General features: G+C 45.2%; 1 protein-coding gene across 2 annotated transcripts in view; it reads left to right on the forward strand.

Annotated features, from left to right (window-relative positions):
* celf1 (cugbp, Elav-like family member 1) overlaps positions 1-22,788 on the forward strand; it is a 90,098-nt gene that overhangs the window by 51,671 nt on the left and 15,639 nt on the right. For both annotated transcript variants that reach the window (XM_044139373.1, XM_044139367.1), the window contains 5 exons: positions 242-376; positions 17,326-17,405; positions 21,111-21,269; positions 21,378-21,447; positions 21,940-22,062. In XM_044139373.1, the coding sequence (XP_043995308.1) occupies positions 242-376; positions 17,326-17,405; positions 21,111-21,269; positions 21,378-21,447; positions 21,940-22,062 (567 nt within the window). The remainder of the gene's footprint in view (positions 1-241; positions 377-17,325; positions 17,406-21,110; positions 21,270-21,377; positions 21,448-21,939; positions 22,063-22,788) is intronic.

The raw sequence follows: 22,788 nt of genomic DNA on the forward strand, positions 1-22,788 counted from the left end.
ACCAACTGCCAATACCTTTGCTGCAATGAAGTACAAGTCAATCAAAGCTTACTTCCTTACTTTCTGTACTATATTTATGCATGCCTTATGGTCACCTCTAATTTATATCTACCTAGGTCTTTTAAAAAGTTGTTTAATCCACTAATTTGTGTTTTCTTACATTAGTACAATTTATTTTCTTGAATTTTCATACTACATTCAGTGTGTCACTCTTTAGATAATCTTTTATCCTTATATTCAGCAGTAGAGGACAGAAAACTTTTTATTGGAATGATCTCCAAGAAGTGCAATGAAAACGACATCCGACTGATGTTCTCTCCATATGGCCAGATAGAAGAATGCCGGATACTTCGAGGCCCTAATGGACTCAGCCGTGGTAAGAAATGCATGCCTTGCTATTTAAAGGGACAGTATTAAGTTTATATATATATATATTGTCAATGTTATTTGTTCAAAATCGTACCTGGAGTGTTTGGTAGCACTTTATTTGAAGGATTGTTCATAAGTCTGACACGACATTGTCATAAACATGAAGAAGTCTTCATGAATATTTAGGACTATTGTCATTAAGTGTTATTTAGTAAATAACAATGCTTTTGATGCAAAGTGGACACTGTTTAAAATGACCTTGTTATGACAACTTGATATTAACCAAGAATGATCATATTCTTGTCGTAAATAGGTCATAACAGGTATTAAATTAACACATTTTTAAAAAGTATGTAATTGTGTATTATTAGTTACCCTGTCATTTGTTGTTGGTCTAAACTGAGAGTAATGAGACCATTCTAATTGTCTCCTTAAAATTCTCCTTTATACACTGGAACAGAATGGACTTTAAAAAATTTGCGTTATGTGTCTATATATTATTTGCTGTCAATCTTGACTTTCTTCATGAAATTGATTCTATATTATTCCAGCAAAAATGTCTACAAAGCATTAATGAACTTTGCATTTGAAACATTACATTATTCAAGGCTGTTTTTAGTTGGATTCCTCCCCATAAGACTGTTGGGCGCAGTGCCACATGGTGATGCAGGTGCAGAGAACGCTCTCCATCACACAGCGATAAAAGCTCCTTAGGACTGAGTTCCCAAGTCCAGCTCTCCACAGCTTCCTGAGAAAGTAGAGAAGCTGGTGGAGAAGCTGAGAAAGTAGAGAAGCTGGTAGACAGAAGGTGTTGGTACTCCAGATGAGGTCACTGGATATATGCACACCCAGATACCTGTAGCTGGAGATCACCTCCACAGCTGCTCTTTCAATGTACCGGGGATGATGAGGATGAAATGGCATCAGCAGTGGAGCGGTTCTTCCAATAGAGCTTTGGAGCTGACGTGACGTTTACGTCACGTCAGCTCCTAACCCTAACCCTACCCCTACCCTAGAGATAGGGTGAGCTTCTCACCCTATCTCTAAGGGAGAGCCCAGACACCCTATGGAAAAAAACCATATCGGCCGCTTTTATCCCTGATTTTCTTTTGGTCGGGACCCAAAGCTCATGACCATAGATGAGGGTGGGAACGTAGATTGGCCAGTAAATCGAGAGTTTTGCTTTTTGGCTCAGCTCTTTTTTCACCACAACAGACCGGTAGAACACCTGCTTCATGGCCGACGCTGCACCAATCTGCCTGTTGATCTAACCGACGGATCCTCCTTTCCAGGACCCCTGAATAGACCTTGCCAGGGAGGCTTAAGAGTGTGACCCCCCTATAATTGGAGTATACCCTCCGGTCCCCCTTTCTGGACAGAGGGACCACCACCCCGGTCTGCCAATCCAGGGAAACTGCCCCCGATTTCCACACAATATTGCAGAGTCGCGTTAGCCAACACAACCCTACAACATCCAGAGCCTTGAGGAACTCCGGGCGGATCTCATCCACTCCTGGGGCCCTGCCACCGAGGAGCTTTTAAACCACCTTGGCAACCTCATCCCCAGAGATTGGAGAGCCAAACCCAGAGTGCCCGGGCTCTATTTTCTCAATAGAAGGCATGTTGGTGGAATTGAGGAGGTCTTCAAAGTATTCTGACACAGGTCCACAACATCCCGAGTTGAGGTCAGTAGCACAACATCCCCACTATAAACAGTGTTGGTGCTGTATTGCTTCCTCCTCCTGAGACGCCGGACGGTTGACCAAAATTGCCTCGAAGCCGTATGGAAGTCTTTCTCCATGGCCTCTCCAAACTCCTCCAACGCCCGAGTTGTTGCCTCAGCAACCACCCGAGCCACATGCTGCTTTTCCTACCAGTATCCATCAGCTGCTTCGGGAGTTCTACAGGCCAAGGAGGCTCGATAGGATGCGACAGACACCAACAACCTTGCAGCCACAGCTCTGATAAGCTGCCATGACAATGGAGGCACGGAACATGGTCCACTCCAACTCAATGTCCCCCACCTACCCTGGAACATGTTCGAAGTTCTGCCGGAGATGGGAGTTAAAGCTCCGTCTCACAGGAGATTCTGTCAGACATTCCCAGCAGACCCTACCAGGTCTGACTAGCATCCTCCCCCACCACCGGAGCCAACTCACCACCAGGTAGTGGTCAATGGACAGCTCCGCCCCTGTCTTCAGTCTTGGTGCCAAGTGCACATGTTGCCTGTTATGCCTGAATCCTTATGCCTGAACATTGTGTTCGTTATGGACAATCCATGACAAGCACAGAAGTCCAACAGAACACTGCTTGAATTCAGATCGGGGGGTCATTCCCCTCAAGGTCTCACTGTCATTGCCCATGTGAGCGTTGAAGTCCCGCAGCAGAACAAGGGAGTCCCGAAGAGGGGCACTCTCCAGTACTCCCTCTAAGGACTCTAAAAAAGTGGGTAATCTGAACTGTCGTTCGGCCCGTAAGCACAAACGACAATCAGGACCTGTCCGCCCACCAGTAGGCAGAGGGAGGCTACCCCTTCATTCACCGGGGTAAACCCCAACGTACAGGAGCCGAGATGGGGAGCAACAAGTATGTCCACTCCTGCCCGACGCCTCTCACCGTGGGTAACTCCAGAGTGGAAGTACGTCCAGCCCCTCTCAAGGAGACTGGTTCCAGAACCAGACCCATGCATTGAGATGAGACCGACCATTTCTAGCCGGAACCTCTCGACCTCACACACTAGCTGTGGCTCCTTCCCCACTAGAGAGGTGACACTCCACGACCCAAAGAGCCAGTTTCTGCAACCGAGGATTGGACCGCCAGGGCCACCTCCCTCAGCCACCACCCGTCTCACATTGCACCCGACCCCTTTGGCCCCTCTCATAGGTAGTGGGCTCATGAGAGGGGGGACCCATGTTTCCTCTTTGGGCTGAGCCCTGCCGGGCTCCGTGGGAAAAAGCCCGGCCACCAGGCACTCGCCATTGTGTCCCCTCTTCAGGCCTGGCTCCAGAGTAGGGCCCCAGAGGCCCGCGTCCGGGTGAGGGATCACCAAGTCCAAAGTTTCCGTTCATCATAGGGGTCTTCGGGCTGCGTTTTGTCTGGTCCCTCACCTAGGACCTGTCTGTCTTGGGTGACCCTACCAGGGGCATGAAGCCCCAGACAGCATAGCACCTAGGATCATTGGGGCACTCAAACCCCTCCACCATGATAAGGTGACAGCCCATGGAGAAATAAATTGATATTTATTTTAATTTCACTTTTTTGATTTGTTGTTTTATATTTTATATATGTTTTTTATTGATTGATTGATTGATTGACTGATTGATTATTGATTTTTTGTACTATAGTTATTTGTTTAAGTATTGTCTGCAATGTTTTACAGTAACATTATTACATTATCATTATTAGTGATATATAATATTGTTACATGTCTAGTCAACTTAACATCTTTTGATACAAAAACATGGTGAACCACCGGTGGACAGCCTTGGCGCCCCAACCACTTGGTTCAGCAGATTTTTAGGGGAAAACCTTGCGATAGGATCATATTCAAACTGCCTACAACTCCAAGATCCAAATGGCTGTTTGTGTTGATTTGATCCAAAGAGAAAATGAAGCTGGTGCTTTGTAATCATTTCATATAGCTACAATGAGAAATTCATGTGTCACATAAGTTGCAGTGTATTCCTGAGGAAAGGTTTAACATAATAAAGCTAATGTTGACTTGTTATCCCAGTTTAAATGAGACATTTTAACATTCCAGTTAAAGTATTTTTTAGCATTTTTGAACTGTAAAAAAGATAGTTGATTTTGGCCTTTGATTTCAGAACTTGATTCACATAATCATACAATTCTTGCGATAAGTAGGTTTGGGTAATCAAGAAAAAAAAGAAATGATTTCATCCATAGAAACTTCAAGTCATTCAGGTGTATCTCTTTTGAAATAACATAAGAGTCTCTCACCTTAAATCAAATCTTTGATATCAATACCCATCAGTGAATATATTCTAATAATGTGCCTGGCAACTTCATACTGATTTTTGACCCAGCATTATAACAGACTTGTCCTACTAGAGTTCTTTTTTTGCTGCACCCTCTAATTTTTTTCTTTTCTTAGGAATGACATCACTTTCCACCCAACATGAGGTTGTGAGCATTCCATCAACCATTAGTGAATAGGTTTTCTTTGAATGTCGAAACAACCAACTTATTAAGCCACTTCAGATTACTTTAGTTTAGACAGGAAGGCTGTCTGTAGCAAAGAGGCACTATACTGTTCAATTAATTGAGCTTTAATCTCTGGTTGCTCGCCTTTTTTAGGTGCACCTTATAGTGTGGAAAATACGTTAATTCAATCACAAAACTAGTACACTTAAGATATACTAATCAAGCACATTTATATAACATAAAAAGCCGTATAATTTTAGTTTTTTCAAAAAACCATGTTGTACACTTAGTACACTTTAAATTGTGATTTTCTACAATTTAATTACTATTAAAATTACTGTTAACATACTTCAAGGGAGCGACTTCTGGGTCATAACCTGATTGACGATACTGATTGTTCTGTATCGTCTGCCTGAAGGCAGCAGTGAGAACAGAGAATGTCTGGGGTGAGAAGTGTTCTTTGTGATGTGTTGTGCTTTCTTTAGACAGCGGTCGCTGTGCAGGTCCTCCAGTGAGGGGAGAGGGCAGCCAATGATTTTTTGGGCTGTATTCACAACCCTTTGGAGAGCTTTCCTTTGAGCCGCAGTGCTGCTGTTATAACATACACAGACACAATAAGTCAGTATGCTCTCTATGGAGCACTTGTAGAAGGACACCAGCAGTTTCTCCTTGATGTTGTTCTTCCTGAGAACCCTCAGGAAGTACAGTCTATGCTGGGCTTTTTTATGTCATCTCAAAGGTGTTCATGTTCCATGTGAGGCCCTGCTCAATGTGGACCCCCAGGAAACAGAAGTCAGCTACCCTCTCCACACATTTTCCCCCAATGGTGAGATGCTGGATTCCCTGCCACACCTGCCTGCTGTTGTTGCTGTCAAGATAGCCCTCTATCCTCCTCCTGTATTCGGACTTAGCCATTCTGATGCCTCTCTTCAAGTTAGCTCGGGCTGTGCTGTAGACGGTCCTGTCACCAGACCTGAAGGCGATATTCCTGGTCTTTAGCAGTCGCTGGACCTCCTTAGTCATCCAGGGTTTCTGGATCCAGCTACAGTGTCAGTACAGTTCTTGATATAGCACAGTACACTGTCTGTAAAAACCTCCAGGTCCTGATGTTCAACAACATCCCAGTTTGTCCTGTCAAAACAGTCCTGCAGCTGCTGTGTCGCATCCTCGGGCCAGGATTTGATGGTTTTGGTGATGGTTGGAGCAGTTTTCCTGAGGGGAGCATGTTACAACCCCCCAAAGACCACTAAGGGTAAATACTGGCACTGGGTGTAACACAAAATAAAGTATCCTAAACAGCTGGTATCTGTAGCAAAAATATAGTTTAATTGATAGTTCAAAATAAAATCTCAGTCACAATAAACAACAAGCACAGGGAAGCTTTAAGCTTCAGGGTCTCCAAGGCCAACACAACAAACAAAACACCCCCCTTTTAATTCTAAAATAAAAACACTTTCTAGAAGGGAACTGAAAACAAAGTACAAAACCTGAACTCCCTGGCTAACCACAAAAGAGGAGAAAACAGTTAAACAAAATGGCAGAGAACCCCAGCCAGCTTCAACTGTGAAGAGAAACAAAACTTTAAACACTTGAAACTTCACAAAATGCTCACGGCAAAATTGTCCAGTCGCCACAGTCAGTTCACAGACGAGATCACATCAGATCAAGGAAAAAGGGAAAAGAGATCCGACATCTCTGGTTTGAAGCTCTTTATGGGGTGGCTGACGAGCTCCAACACATTGCACCTGTGGCAGCCAGGTGGAACTGAAACGCAAAGAAAAAGCTCTCTCATGAAGAGCGCCCCTAGAGGTCAGTGACTGTAACAGAGCATAAGCAGGAATTAAATGCAGGGACAGGTGATCGGACTGACCCAGGTGTGGAAGTGGTCCAGCCCTGTAGCCTAGCTTGATGTTGGAGTAGACTTTGTCCAGAGTGTTAGCCACACTTTACATGGTGGAATTTGGGGAGCGCTGTCTTTAAGTCTGCATGGTTGAAGTCCCCCGCTATGATGTGTACAGCATCTGGATAAGTGCTCTGCAGATGGCTAATGCTGCCATGCAAAAATGCAATAGCTGTTTTAGCATTAGCATCCGGTGGTATGTAAACAGTGGTTACCATGACTACGGTGAACTCTCTGGGGAGGTATATTGGTCTGCATTTAACAGTCACATACTCCAGGTCTGGGGAGCAATGGCTGATGACAGTCGCTGTGTTAGTACACCAGGTGTTGTTCATGTACACACAGAGCCCCCCCTCTGCTTTTACCAGAGTCTTTCGTTCTGTTGTGGCGCTGAAATGTGTAGCCTGCTAGCTCGATGGCAGAGTCCGCTACGTCTGGACTGGATGCAGCCAGGTCTCCGTGATCAGAAGAATACAGCTGTCCTTCACTGCGCTGTGAGATGCAGCCTGTAGTCTCAGTTCATCCATCTTGTTTGCAAGGTTAGAGAGAAACAGGCTGGGGAGCGGTGGTTTGTGTGGTTGCCTCCATAGCCTAGCTAGCACGCTGGCCCTGCAGCCCCGCTTCTGCCTTCTCTCTCTATGCCGCCGACACTTCCTCCCTGCTGTGATGGTAATCCACGGCGCGCCGGGGCTCCTCGCTATGTCCCCCGGAATGTTGAACAAGCGTTGAAAATCAGCTGTAACATCTTGTTCGTAGCGGGCACCGATCATCAGGAGATCGTCCCGACTGTATATTTTGTTTGTCCAACATGACGAGTACAGAACACAAATCAACACGTACACTAACACTCTAACATAGCACCGACCGAGAGCAATGAGTCCTGCAACTGCGTGCGCCACCATCTTAGTTTTTGCTGGTGAATTTTATAACTAATATTATAATAGTATATTTGCTATAATAGATATAATATTGTTTTATTTGTAATGTAAACTCTTGTGTAAGATGATCTAAATCAGTGTTAGGTTGGTATTAAAACTTTTGAAGATTTGCAAAATCTAGCCTTCATGTAAGTATGTTACTATCAACTTACTGTGGTATAAGTTGATAGTAACTAGGGTGACCAGATTTGGGTTTGTGAAAAGTAGGACACTTCTTTTCTTGTCGGCGGTGGGGGGCGGGGTAGAATCGGTGGACAAACATGCGCCAACGGGGGGATCACCACATAAAGATTAAGTGGGAGGTGTCCCGCCAACCTGGTAGAAGTGCCATTTGCCTATCTTTGCCTATCTTAGATTTTTCTGGCTCTGCATGCATGTGACCACAACAACAACACTAATTAGCTCACTTGAGCTAATTAAGCTCAAGTGAGCTAATTAGTGTTGTCATCGTGTTCTGAATTTTCTGAACTCACATGCTCTCAGGAGATCAGATGAAAGATTTATTTAAAGAGATTTGTTTAATGACGGAGTTCAAAGGAGAATCTGGTCTGGGATTGAGGGGAAAGTGTTGGTCAGCGATTTGCAGGTGTAGGGTAGCCTGCCTGGGAGAGGTGATAGGTCAGTGTGCACAAGAGGTGTTGAATCCAGGGCTGGACCATTATCTCTGAACTAGGTGGCAGCTTGACAGCTGGTTCATTTGTGTCGCTCACCGGGAGGGCAAAGGAGGATGGAGCGGATTCAAATACGACACCTTTGGACGGCACTTGGGGAACCAGGACTGCAGACCGAGTACAAAGCAGCTGGGTAGATCTGCTCACCACGAAGGCGAAAACACTCTGGTGTCAATCAAATCAATGGAAACCCCTCCTCTTATGCTCCTGATGATGATAATCCACAGGTGTGTTTGGCACACCTTGACCAGCCAAACTCTTGAATGCCACCTAGATTGTTCTTTTGCCACCTCCCAAATTGTCAACGAGTTATTCTTATTGTGTGATACTATGGCTGCTGCGACTCCTTTCTCTACACCATTTCTTCAATGTCCTTGTGAACCTGCTTTGCCCTTCGACACGTGGTTGAAGATCTTCCAAAACTATCTTCAAGTGATTGCTACTAGCTCTAATGAATGCTCAGATTCTCTGAAGCGGCCTCTCCTTCTGCACTGCCTGGGGAACCAAAGAACAGAGACTTTTTTATACTCTACCAGATCAAGGTCAGACATTGGATAAAGCAATTAGCGCTTTGAGAGCACATTTTTCTGTGAAAGGTAACGTTGAGTCTTAGTGGCACACCTTTAAAAAATACACTCAAAAGCCTCATGAATTTGTGCTCCAATATGTCGCTGCTCTAAGAGACCTCGCTGCTACTTGTGAGGTTTGTTCATACTTGGATGAAATGTTTCATGAGCTAGTGGGAAACAAAGCACAACATTGCATCAGAGAATGTCTACTTCTTGAGTCAGAGTTGACTTTACAGAAAGCTACTTTACTTGCAACACAGATTGAAGCTGCTGGGGAACAGTCCAGACTTATTGTTGAAGAAAACTCAGCATCAGTACAATCTGTGTCCGCCGGCGCAATGTTTTCCAGCCGCAGACGTAAATCCCGCCTCTGAAGCGTGCACCCACATCAACTGCCTCATGACTTCCTGATTTTGCACCTCCTGTTTCAGCTCGACCCATTTGCAGCCAGACCTGTTTCTGATGTGGATCACAAGCACCTAGACAATGACATTCATGTCCTGCTGCATCAGTTAAATGGAATAACTGTAATAAAATCGAACACTTCTCCAGAGTATGTTGTTCAGCTCAGTTTCTGTGCATGAAATTGACCTGCCTGAAGTTCCTTACATGAACATTCAGCACCTGATAAGATCAGCTGCACTGTAAAAATTGAGACTAAATGTGCTACAGTTCCTGTTGAACTAATTGTTGATTCTGTAAGGACACTCAGAGGGGACCCGGAAATTCAACCACACACAGGAGTTAGAAAGAAAAAACAAGTTTAATAAAATATTCAGGAACTGGTCGCTGCTCAGGGAATGGTCATCAAAACACAGCGCTGAGAAGAGAGGGGAGAATACTGGGGATGAACTGATAAAGGAGGGGGAACTTAGAAATGTGCAGCTTAACTGACCTGTCATGCATTGGACGGAAGGAGCTGAAAACAAAAGGTTGAATGTCTGCTGTGGATCCAAAGATACTCTCCACAAGGAGATCCAGTAGGCAGCACACAGGGACTAAGACGAAGATCAGGCAAAGGTCATACACGGGTAGGCAGAGAGAGCAAACTTAGCTTGAGGGGCAGGCGATACTCGGTGGTCGTGAGGCAAAGCTTGGGTCAGGGTCCAGAAATCCAGAATAGATGGGTTCCGACAAGGGCTAGGCAAGGAGGATAAATCCGTGGGCAGAAGGAGGTCAAGAATCACAGAAGGCTAGGAAGAAAAACGCTGGATTTCTACTGGCTCGTGGCTGTCGATAATCTGGCAAGGAGGCAGAGACTGAGTGGTGTTTAAGTAGGGCGGGGACCAGGTGGAACAGGAAAGCAATCAGGCCTGGCAGGTGAACAGAATGAATGATTAGGCTCAGCATGGACAGACAGAACATGAATCATGACAGTACCCCCTCCTCAAGGTCCGGCTCCAGAAGGACCACCTGGCTGGTCAGGATTGGACCGATGAAACTCCCTAATCAGGGATTTGTCCAAAACATGTCGGGCCGGCACCCAGGAGCGCTCCTCAGGCCCGTATCCCTCCCAGTCCACCAGGTAATGTATGGACCGACCCCAACGTCTGGACCGAAGGAGACGGCGCACTGTGTAAGCAGGACCACCCTCGATGATCCGGGCGGGAGGAGGGGGTCCGGAGGAGGGTACCAACTGAGAAGTGAAAACAGGTTTGACACGGGACACATGAAAGGTGGGACAAACCCTGAGAGTCCGGGGAAGGCGAAGCCGAACAGCCACAGGGTTGATCACTTTGGAAATTGGGAAGGGTCCTATAAAACGAGGCGCAAGCTTGCGGTTTTCAATCCGCAAAGGAAGGTCCTTGGTGGATAGCCAGACTTTTTGTCCCTTGACGTAGGTGGGCGCTGGAACTCTGCGACGATTGGCAAATCTGGAACATAAAGCAGAGGTCTTCAGAAGCGCCCTGCGGGCCAGACGCCATACCTGCTGGCACTTTAAGGCAGAGGCATGCGCAGAAGGAACTCTAATGGGCCTTTCTTGAAGGGACAACACTGGAGGCTGATAACCGTAGACAGTGTAAAAGGGAGACAGACCTGTGGAATTAGAAGGGAGAGAGTTGAGGGCATATTCTACCCATGGTAGGTTTTGTGACCAAGAAGAGGGATCATGTTCACAGAGCATACGAAGCTTGGTCTCCACTTCTTGATTGATCCTCTCCGTTTGTCCGTCAGTTTGGGGGTGGAACCCAGATGAGAGGCTCACCGTGATACCCAGGAGACCACAGAATTCCTTCCAGAATCTAGAGACAAACTGGGGACCCCTGTCAGAAACAATGTCAGTAGGCAGACCATGTAGGCGGAAAACCTCCCGGGCCAGAATCCCTCCCAGCTCCTTGGATGAAGGCAGTTTGCGAAGCGGTATCAGATGGGACATCTTGGAGAAACGATCTACGACTGTGAGAAGGACAGAATGATTATTGGAAGAGGGCAAACCAGTCACAAAATCCATGGATATATGGGACCATGGGCGGTGAGGAACAGGGAGGGGTCGTAGAAGTCCAGAGGGTGGCCGACAGGATGGTTTAGCCTGACAGCAAACTCTGCAAGCCTTGATGAACTCAGTAACATCTCGAAGCATGGTTCCCCACCAGAAACAACTTCTGATCACTGATAGGGTCTTAGTGACACCCGGATGACAGAACAGTCTAGACTCATGGCAAAATGACAGTACCTCAGGAATAAGGTGCTCAGGGACAAACAGTCGATCTTTAGGACAGTTCTCAGGGACGGGGCTTTGTTGATGAGCTTCTTTTATTCTCTGCTCCAGTTCTAACTTGGAAACTGCTAACCGCACGGATGTGGGGAGCACATAATCCTCCTGCTTAGCCTCTTGCCCCTCCTTCATACTCTCATGAAGCCTGGAGAGTGCATCTGGCTTGGCGTTCTTACTCCCTGGTCTGTAAGACAATGAGAAATTGAAACGACTGAAGAACAAGGCCCACCTGGCTTGCCTGGGGTTGAGTCTCCTTGCTGACTTGAGGTACTGCAGATTTTTATGATCAGTCCAAACCACAAAGGGTTCCTTAGCTCCCTCAAGCCAGTGCCTCCACTCCTCAAGAGCTAGTTTGACTGCCAGCAGTTCACGGTCACCAACATCATAGTTGGTCTCGGAAGAAGTCAGCTTTCTGGAAAAAAAAGCACATGGGTGAGTTTTGCCATCAGTGCACCTTTGACTGAGTACGGCTCCCACCCCTGAGTCAGAAGCATCCACCTCAACAATGAATTGGCGGGAAGGGTCTGGTGAACGGAGGACAGGAGCCGAGGTAAAAGCCGCCTTAAGGCGGTCGAAGGACAGAGCAGCAGACTTACTCCAAATGAACTTGGACTTGGATGAGGTAAGAGCGTGAAGTGGTGAGGCCACAGAACTGAAATTACGGATGAACCGATGATAAAAGTTTGCAAACCCCAGAAATCTTTGGAGTTGTCTGCGGTTTTGTGGGTGGGGCCAATTCATGATGGCGTCCGTCTTGCTGGGATCCATGGAAATACAGTTAGGAGAAATAAGGAAGCCCAAGAATGAAGTAAATGGTTTGTGAAACTCACACTTTTCTGCCTTGATGAACAGGTTATTCTGCAGCAAGCGGAGAATGACAGAACGAACATGAGCTTGATGGGTTGTGAGATCCTTGGAGAAAATCAAAATGTCATCCAGATAAACATAAACAAAACGACCGACCATGTCCCTGAGGACATCATTGACAAGTGCCTGGAACACTGCTGGAGCATTGGACAGGCCAAAGGGCATAACAAGATATTCATAATGACCTGTAGGTGTGTTAAAAGCCGTCTTCCACTCATCCCCCTCCTTGATACGGACTAGGTGGTAGGCATTTCTAAGATCAAGCTTAGTAAAAACTGTGGATCCCTGTATCAGGTCGAAGGCAGTGTTCATTAGGGGAAGCGGGTAACGATTTTTGACAGTGATGTCATTCAATCCTCTGTAGTCTATACAGGGTCTTAAGGAGCCATCTTTCTTGCCCACAAAAAAGAAACCTGCGCCAGCTGGGGAGGAAGAAGGGCGGATGATACCTGCTTTGAGTGCGTCGCTGATATAATCCCTCATGGCTTTATCCTCTGGGCCAGTGAGAGGGTATAGACGGCCTCTGGGAGGGACGGTGCCAGGAAGCAAATTGATTGCACAATCATAGGGCCGATGGGGTGGAAGGGAAGTGGCTCGATGCTTGTTAAAGGCCTCCCTAAGGTCATGGTAAACAGCAGGTACTTTGGCTAAGTTGGGGTAGGTCTCTTGTCCACTGATGGGGACAGAGCAGGGGACAGAAGCAGCTAAGAGACAAGTAGAATGGCAGGACGGTGACCAGCCCAACACCTCGCCCTTAACCCAGTCAATGTGGGGGTTGTGTTTTCTTAACCAAGTGGCTCCCAAAATGACAGGGAGGTCAGGGGAATTAATGATTAGGAATGAAATTAGTTCATGGTGATTCCCAGAAATACTAAACTTAATGGGACCTGTTTCGTGGGTGACCTGATGAAGTAAATGGCCGTCAATAGCCAAAACTTCCAAACATGTAGAGGTGGGAAGGAATTGGATGCCAAGGGATTCGGCAAGACCACGGTCCATAAACTCAGTGTCTGCTCCTGAATCTATAAAAACAGAAAGATTCTTGGTAAAACCTTTAGCTTGGAGCGTGGCCAGAACAGAGAAAGAAGAGGATTTAAATTGCTTTTGGCTCAGCAGGAGCCTCTTACCTCCTACTGAGCTTGGCCTTTTACTGGACACAGACGAAGTAGGTGACCCTCTCCTCCACAATAGAAACAAAGACCACTCTTACGTCTCCGCTCCCTTTCTTGTGGGGACAAGCGTGATCGGCCTATCTGCATAGGCTCCTCCGCCGGAGAGATAGGTGATGCACTCAAAGGTGGAGCCGTGACTGATGGCTGTGGCCTGGGAAAATTTTCAACATGATAAGTACGACTGGAAGTACTCTTCTCCAACCTTCTCTCATGAAGCCTCATGTCAATCCTAGCAGCTAGAGTCTCCAGTTCCTGTAAATCCTTGGGAGCGTCACGAGTAGACAGTTCATCCTTTACCTCCTCACTGAGACCCTGGTAGAAAGCATCACATAGTGCCTCATCGTTCCAGTCACTTCCTGAAGAAAGAGCATGAAAGTCAATAATGTACTCTGTAACTCGCCTCCTGCCTTGTTTGAGTTTGAGCAAACCACGTGCAGCCTCCCTCTCAGGCAGAACTGGGTCAAAGACCCTGATTAGTTCCTTGGAAAAGTCACTGAACCGAAAACAAATGAGAGAGTTCTTCTGCCACTCAGCAGTACCCCATAACTTGGCCTTCCCTGAGAGGAGGGAAATAGCATAGGCTACTTTGGCTCGTTCAGTGGGGAAAGACGATGGTTGAAGTTCAAAAACAATCTCACATTGAGTTATAAAGGGACGACACTGACTCTGCTCACCCTTGAACACCTCTGGTGGAGACAGGCGGGGCTCATGAATGGGCGAGACCTGGTAACCAGATGTAGAGGCCTTGGGGCTAGGAGGGGGAGCAGTCTTTGGGGGGGAGGAGGACATCTTGTCAAGCATGCTCATCATTTCTTGCATGTTGGATTCCAGGCGGTTAATGGCACCTTCAACACTTGAACGCCACTCCTGTGTGGGTGACGGGTCCATAGTGGCCAGATTATACTGTAAGGACACTCAGAGGGGACCCGGAAATTCAACCACACACAGGAGTTAGAAAGAAAAAACAAGTTTAATAAAATATTCAGGAACTGGTCGCTGCTCAGGGAATGGTCATCAAAACACAGCGCTGAGAAGAGAGGGGAGAATACTGGGGATGAACTGATAAAGGAGGGGGAACTTAGAAATGTGCAGCTTAACTGACCTGTCATGCAGTGAACGGATGGAGCTGAAAACAAAAGGTTGAATTGTCTGCTGTGGATCCAAAGATACTCTCCACAAGGAGATCCAGTAGGCAGCACACAGGGACTAAGACGAAGATCAGGCAAAGGTCATACACGGGTAGGCAGAGAGAGCAAACTTAGCTTGAGGGGCAGGCGATACTCGGTGGTCGTGAGGCAAAGCTTGGGTCAGGGTCCAGAAATCCAGAATAGATGGGTTCCGACAAGGGCTAGGCAAGGAGGATAAATCCGTGGGCAGAAGGAGGTCAAGAATCACAGAAGGCTAGGAAGAAAAACGCTGGATTTCTACTGGCTCGTGGCTGTCGATAATCTGGCAAGGAGGCAGAGACTGAGTGGTGTTTAAGTAGGGCGGGGACCAGGTGGAACAGGAAAGCAATCAGGCCTGGCAGGTGAACAGAATGAATGATTAGGCTCAGCATGGACAGACAGAACATGAATCATGACAGATTCAGACTCTTCTGTGTCAAATCTGCCCAAAGCTTTCTATGAGAAACACTTCAGAGCAGTAAAGCTACAACCTCCAAAAGTGAAATTAGTGACATACACTTGTGCTCCTATCCCTTTAATAGGTTGCTCACCTGTGACTGTGCTTGAGAATGAAAGGACAGGCAAAACGTCCTTCTTCATTGTGGAAACTGGCACTGCTTTGTTTGGCATGGACCTCATCAGTGGTTTGCAACTTTTCTTCAAGAATCTTCTGTTCAACCTGCTCCTACTGAGGACTGTTCTTCTAACTTGACAACTACACCACTCCTACTGCAATATCCTCTCCTCCTGCGCCAACTACTGTTTTTGGATGTGCAAATGGTTTTGTGCATAAAGTAAAAGTGTCAGACTGTTCAACCAATTTGTCAAAAACTACGCCAATTACCCATGTTTGTCAGAAGCGCTGTGAGTGCTGAAATTCAGCATCTTCTGCAGGCTGGTGTGATTGAGAAAATTGATGCATCGCCCTGGGTTTCTCCCACTGTTATTCTCTAAAAAACAATGTTTTTTGCAAGAAAGAGTTAATAATAAAAACGTTTCACTGAGGCTCTTTAAATCTGTATATATTTGAAATTTTGAATTGACATTTCTAACTGTATACAAAGTAGACCAGCAAATATTGCAGTAAGCATTTTGCGAGGGAGCACAAAATTTATTGCAAGGGAACGCCCATAGAAAATGTTTTCCCCATGTTTCCTAATGGGCTCCGTAAAAATGAGCATTTAACTAAGAGAAAGATACCAAGTTAATTGTTTGGATTTTCTACTATTTTGTATAAATTAAAGTAAGAACAATAACTTAAAATCCCTCTTTTGAACCATGATTAAAATGGTTAATACATTAATACATTATATTGGGTTAAAAATGTACTTATTTTTTGGATAGTTTTGTCTTGTTAAAACATTGACATACAAAGTAAATATACTCACGATGGAATTATACTTTTTACCTATAAATGAATCCTTTGTTACCTTTAACTTAATATACATTAGATTTATACTCACCTTTATTCTAAATTAAATATAATAATATTTTCATGATGAAATACTTACCCTTTTTTGTAACAACACATTTAAATTAACTTACCTTTGTTTTCTGTTTGAAGGTTTTTCACCTGTATCACCTCTTAAACTGGTCAAATAAAAAAAGCACTCAGTGAAATCGGAAGAATGGTCCTGGTCCTGCTAGTGTGGACACCTCATGGCCACTGAAACACTTGACAATAATCAGTGTTCATTGCATTTGACTTGGTCCCTTCAAATAAAACCAGTTTTTTGGAAATGGCTTATCTTCCAGCTGCCAAAAAATGTTGATCTTCCAACTGCATTTGTATATCCAAATGACCAACTTATAACACCTGATATGTCTTAAGGATTCCAATCAAATAAGTCACAAATACACGAGAGGTTTTTATCCCATCAGCTATATTTTTACATAACTACAAGATTTTTTTATGAAGATTGAAAATTTTAGGACCTCTAGTGTATTTTCTACCAAACAGTTCATTTTGGAGGTAGGTGCCTTAGATTCTCTTATATTCCAGGTTCCAAGAATGCAAAGTCTGATGCTCTTTCAAGACTGCTATCTCCTGACACTGAGAAAACATATATTCTTATCCTTTATATATTGTTGATATATTGTTAATGAGGTATTGGAGGCCCAAGACTTTGACCCTGACTCTGATACTTGGTCTTCAGTGTTAGACTTTTTTACTCCAAATTATTCACCACCATCCTAACCATGACCAATTGTTTCTCTCAGGCCTGCTCCTCAACCCACTTTCCAAAATCCACTCAACTCTTCAAACCTTTCCGCTTCCTGTTAAACATGTTCTTCTTCATTTTCTGGAGTCAGAATCTGATCCACATTGCAGCTCCAAAGCCTCATCTCCAGGCCCTCTCAAGGCAGTTCCATGTTTGATTTCCCTGGACCCTAGGAATACAAAGTAAATGTAATGTACTGCGAATTCTCCAAGGAACGGAAAGCCAATTTTTCCATGTAAACAACTATCACCAGCCATACTCACCTTGAGCCAGCCATTAATCTATTATTCTGCCACTTGTCATCTAGATAAATCCTGGATCTGACCCAGAGAGACAAAATTATCATTATTCACTTTCTTGTACATATCGTAAATAAATATTTTAACTTCTTTCCTTTTGTGTGTGACTTTGCATGTGGATGAAAAACCACTCATGACAGGATCAAAGCTTTGAGAAACAAGCTGCCATAAAATTTAACCCAAACAAATGTAAATCAATAGTGTTGTAACATATTTTATAACCTGGCTAAAACATTATTAGAACATTAACACATTTCATTTTTGTCTTTCAGGATGCGCATTTGTAACATTTACAGGTCGACAAATGGCCCAGTCTGCTATCAAGTCAATGCACCAGTCACAGACTCTGGAGGTGAAGTGCAATTAGGACAAATTATAATCTGTGATGTTCTTTTAAGGCTAAAACTACTGAATTACAACATTTGTATCTTTTTTTAAGGTTTTTTTTTTAGAAAAATGCAATTAGTACTTTATATCAGTGGTCCCCAACCTTTTTATTACCGCGGACCGGTCAAGACTTGTCAATTTTGCTGCGGCCCGCGGCCTGGGGGGACATATTCAACATTGTCTTGGCCCGATTATTGCAGCCTGTTGAATGTGACAGGTAGCCAATCAGAAAGCGCGGTGACGTAAGAACCCCGAACAGTTGACATGGTACAACTTAGAGTCCGGTGGACATCGCAGGTGATATGTGGAAAAGTTTTTTACTATATGTAAAGGTCATTTTTATATATGTTTATTATATGTGGTTATGTTTATTCAGTTAAAAATGTTAACTATGAGAAAACATAACTCACCTCCAAATCATAGTGCAGCAAATAGAGCGGCTGTGTCATGAATGCGTTATGTGAGGTGATGAGGCAGGACGCAGCAGACCCAGAATGATATGAATAATGATGTTTTTAATACTAAATTACACAAGAATCTGGCGGCACGACTGAACGGAAGCCAGGGCTCACACCGGTAGCAACAGAACAGGTAGACTGAGTTGACGCGACAATCAACGAGGACCCGACAAAGACACAGACACACAGGTGACACTAAATAATCAGGGGACGAGACACACCTGGGAACTAATCAAAGGGAGACAGGACAACACGGAGACATAGAAACACAGAAAACTTTAAATAAACACACAGAAAAACACAGAACATGACAGTACCCCCCCCCTTGAAGGGCGGCTACCAGACGCCCAAAATAAGTCTGAAAAGAAAAACACAGCAAGGGTGGGCGGAGGGGTCCTGGACGGGGGGCCAGAGTCCAAACAACAAAAAACAACCCACACAGGGTGGGCGGAAACCAAGAATGGGGCCAAGAGTCCAATAACAACAAAAAACTACCCACAGGGTGGGCGGAGGCACAAAAGGCGGAACCCGCAGGGAATGTCCGGCGGCCTTCCACGGCACTGAAGGCGGATCCCTAGTAGCGGGTCCGGGGGCCGTCCGCGGCGCTGAGGGCGACGTGGAGGCTCAGGGGACACACTGGGAGATTCAGAGGGAAGCTCGGGGGAGATACTGTGATGCGACAAAGGGTCACTAGGGGGCGACAAAGGGTCACTAGGGGGCGACAAGGGGTCACTAGGGGGCGACAAGGGGTCACTAGGAGGAGAAAACCCACCAACTGGGGCCGAAAAAGCCAACACCCGCACCGCCTGTCGTCCTGGAGACAGGCGGGCTGCTTGGAAACCCATCACCATGGGGACTGTGGCTGGAGCAGTCTCTGGCGTGGTGATTTGAGGCTCAGATGCGCCGGCCTCGGATGCACCGGCTGGAGGTGCCGGTTCCGGAGACACAGGAGCTGGGTTGGTGGAGCGGAAGAATGGAATGTCCGACTTACAAGGCAGAGGGTCTCCCTCCAAGATGGCCAGAGCTGTCTGGCATTCCCACTCTGCCTCCTGCCATAACTCCACCAACCCCAGGTGCGGAAAATGCGGAATCCAGTATTCCAACGTCAGAACCATGCCAATGGCAAACCCGAGCCATCTGCCTGCGGCGTAGGGGTTAGCCATCGCTTCCACATAATCCTCGATGGTTTGAGTAAAGTCCTTTAAACCGTCTGGGTCCATAATGGTGCGCTACCTCACCTCGGTATGGTCGGGTCCTTCTGTCATGAATGCGGTTGTGAGGTGATGAGGCAGGACGCAGCAGACCCAGAATGATACGAATAATGATGTTTTTAATAATAAATTATGTTCCAAACGGTCCACAAGAATCTGGCGGCATGGCTGAGCGGAAGCCAGGGCTCACACCAGTAGCAACAGAACAGGCAGACTGAGTTGATGCGACAATCAACGAGGACCCGACAAAGACACAGACACACAGGTGAATACACATGAGGTAATCAGGGGACGAGACACACCTGGGAACTAATCAAAGGGAGACAGGACAACACGGAGACATAGAAACACAGAAAACTCGAAATAAACACAGAACATGACAGGGTGCCCCCGCTGTCTTTTTAATGACTTCTTTTTGTTACGTCTTTTATCGCTTAAAATGAGTCCACAAACTATCACTACTGCTTCTACATTGTCATGTTTGATTATTCTAAATTCACATATGGTATGTTGGGGGTTTTACTGGATTTTTTTCTGGAATCGGGATGCTTGTGACTGGAATCGGTTCGTGTGTGGTGTGCTGCCGTGTGGCTGGACACACGAACCGATCGAACCTGTTGGACTTTTATCGGCTCTGTGGTCACAGAAGTTTGGAAAATCAGCTGACAATCCTTAAATCGTGCCATGTGAACCAGACCTAAAACTCACAAGCTCTACTCCTCTCATTGACCACTGCCCTAATGCTATCTGGGTTGCTATGGTAACATTTACATATCCCTTCAAAATAAGATACAGATGCGCCACAAAAACAAAATTTTACCATCCATCCATCCATCCATCCATCTTCTTCCGCTTATCTGGTGTCGGGTTGTGAGGGTAGCAGCAAACGGGCCAAACGTACCTCCCCACACGCATAGGCGGAGGGAGGCTACCCTCTCATTCACTGGGGTAAACCCCAACGTACAGGTGCCGAGATGGGGAGCAACAAGTATGCCCACTCCTGCCCGACGCCTCTCACCTTGGGCAACTCCAGAGTGGAAGTATGTCCAGTCCCTCTCAAGGAGACTGGTTCCAGAACCAGAGCCATGCGTCGAGGTGAGACCGACTATTTCTAGACCGAACCTCTCAGCCTCACACACACTAGCTCTGGCTCCTTCCCCACCAGAGAGGTGACATTCCACGTCCCAAGAGCTTCTGCAACCAAGAGTCGGACCGCCAGGGTCCCCTCCCTCGGCCACCACCCATCACACATTGCACCCGACCCCATTGGCCCCTCTCACGGGTGCTGGGCCCATGGGAGGGGGTTCCCATCTTTCCTCTTCGGGCTGTGCCCGGCCGGGCTCCATGGGTAAAAGCCCGGCCGACCCGCGTCCGGACGAGAGAACACCGAGTCCAAAGTTTGCATTCATCATCGGGGTCTTCGGGCTTCGCTTTGTCTGCATTTACATTTTACTTTCATGAAAATTTTTATTCACAATAACCACTGCAAAGACATCTGCTCTGTTTCTGACTCATTTTGCTGTTTTTTTTTAGATTGAGTTTAAATTATTATTTTTTTCTCCGAAGAGTTTTTGCGGCGCAAGTGGCTCGTATTTTTGTGACAGTAGGCAGACATGCGGCAAAGGTTGTCGGGACCAGGAGTCGAACCCGCGACGTCCACGTTGAGGACTAGGGCCTCCAAACGTGGGGCGTGCTAACCCCCTGCGCCACCACTGTACGCCCCCTCATTTTTCTGCTTGTGGGCTCAATGTTGGCGCAAGACGTAACCGAGAAAATCTGTTTAAATGATTTTCATAATAAAAGATCCTCCAGAGTCAGATAATACATTAAACAGAAATATTTAATTATTTCTTGCGCAGCCCTGTACCAATTGGTCCACGGACCGGTACCAGTCCGCAGCTCGGGGGTTGGGGGCCACTGCTTCATATCAACTAAATAATCATATATCATTATATATTACATTTATAGTATTAATTAACTTCCTTTATTTTTGATGTTAAGGGCTGTTCATCACCCATTGTAGTGAAATTTGCAGATACTCAGAAGGACAAAGAGCAGAAACGCCTCGCTCAACAGCTGCAGCAGATGCAGCAACTCAGTGCCACTTCCATGTGGGGAAATTTATCTGGTTTCCACAATCTTGGACCACAGTTCCTTGCAGTGAGTGTGGGTCTATTAGTTACTCTTTTTGTTTTATTCAAAATGGAACCATTAGCTAAGGTTAATTATAAGTTTTAAAGCTAATTTAAATTCTGTTGTTGGCTGTAGCTCTACTTACAGTTGTTGCAGCAGTCTGCCTTCACAGGAAATGCACTCAGCAATTTACACCAAGTTTCAGGTACACACGTGTTTCACCCACACACACACACACACACACAAGTTTGTATTTCTACTCATATTAGGATTTTATATTGACTTCCATTCATTTTATTAACTGCATTTATGCCTAACCCAAATATTTTTCCCTAACACTATACAATATCAGTGTATTTATAACCCTAACCTAAATCTAATTCACACATTATCTCTAAACCTAACCTCTAGCTCTAAATGGGCCACCATGTCAGGATTGGACTTTGCTTCCCATAAGGCCCATTGGTTATAAATTAATATGCCAGAAATCATCCTAAATAGGATAGCTAAAGAAGTACACAGTCACACACACAAGCACAACACAAGAATTGCTAAGGACCTTGTTCAATCAAGCCCCATGTTTACCTATCAGTCAAACATAGGCAAAGTATGTGTACATAGTTATTAAACCTTTTGCATAGTAGCCAGAAGAAGGAGTTAGTGGGGTTTAGAAATTGACTGTGCATGTGTCTGTCAGGTCTGAATTCCATGCAGAATCTGGCAGCTTTAGCTGCTGCAGCAACAGCTACACAAGGCACAACTTCAACTTCCAACATCATGACGACATCTAGTAGTCCATTAAGTGCACTAACCGGCTCAGGTAAAAAAAAAAAAAAATCAGTTATACACTGCATTTGTATACTTCATTGCAACTTCATTACTTGATCCTCCCTCATTCTTAACTACAGAACTCACTGCAGATCATTAAATAAAGACTAATTAACTGTGATATATTCTATTGCATTTGGTATTCATACTGGGAGTTTTGGCATTTAATCTCTTCAACCTTTCAGCAATTAAGACAAAGTATTTGCTTTGAAGTTATTTTTATGAAGTTCACATAACTATTAAGTGCTTTATCAGTATTGTAAGTAAGAAAATGTAACAAGCACCCAAACTGCACAGATATGACGCATCAGGAACCATTTTACAATGATAAATGTAATTTTGCATAACAAAATTACCAAAATATTCTCAGATAGTAAAGTCTACATGCGGAATCATTTTATGGTATTTCAATATTCATGGTTTCAACTGTGTTTTAAAAAAAAAACCTTTATGTTATTCCACAGTTATCCAAATGAGGGGTAGAATCGAATCGGAATCAGCTCATTTTTGATTTGATGAGGTAAAAAGACAAAACAAAAAAAACAAGCAAATTGCAAAATAGTCAAAATAACTGCCCTGACAATTCTAGAGTTAAAATATTTGCAGGGTTTCCCCCAGAAATCTTGTTAAGCCTGGTGTTTGGGGCAATGAGGTGGTCCACTGGCGGTTCCCTGTGTTTTTGTATTAAAAAATGTTAAGTTGACAGGAAATGTAAAAA

Source organism: Gambusia affinis, linkage group LG02 (genome assembly GCF_019740435.1).
Source record: "Gambusia affinis linkage group LG02, SWU_Gaff_1.0, whole genome shotgun sequence".
NCBI lineage: Eukaryota > Metazoa > Chordata > Actinopteri > Cyprinodontiformes > Poeciliidae > Gambusia > Gambusia affinis.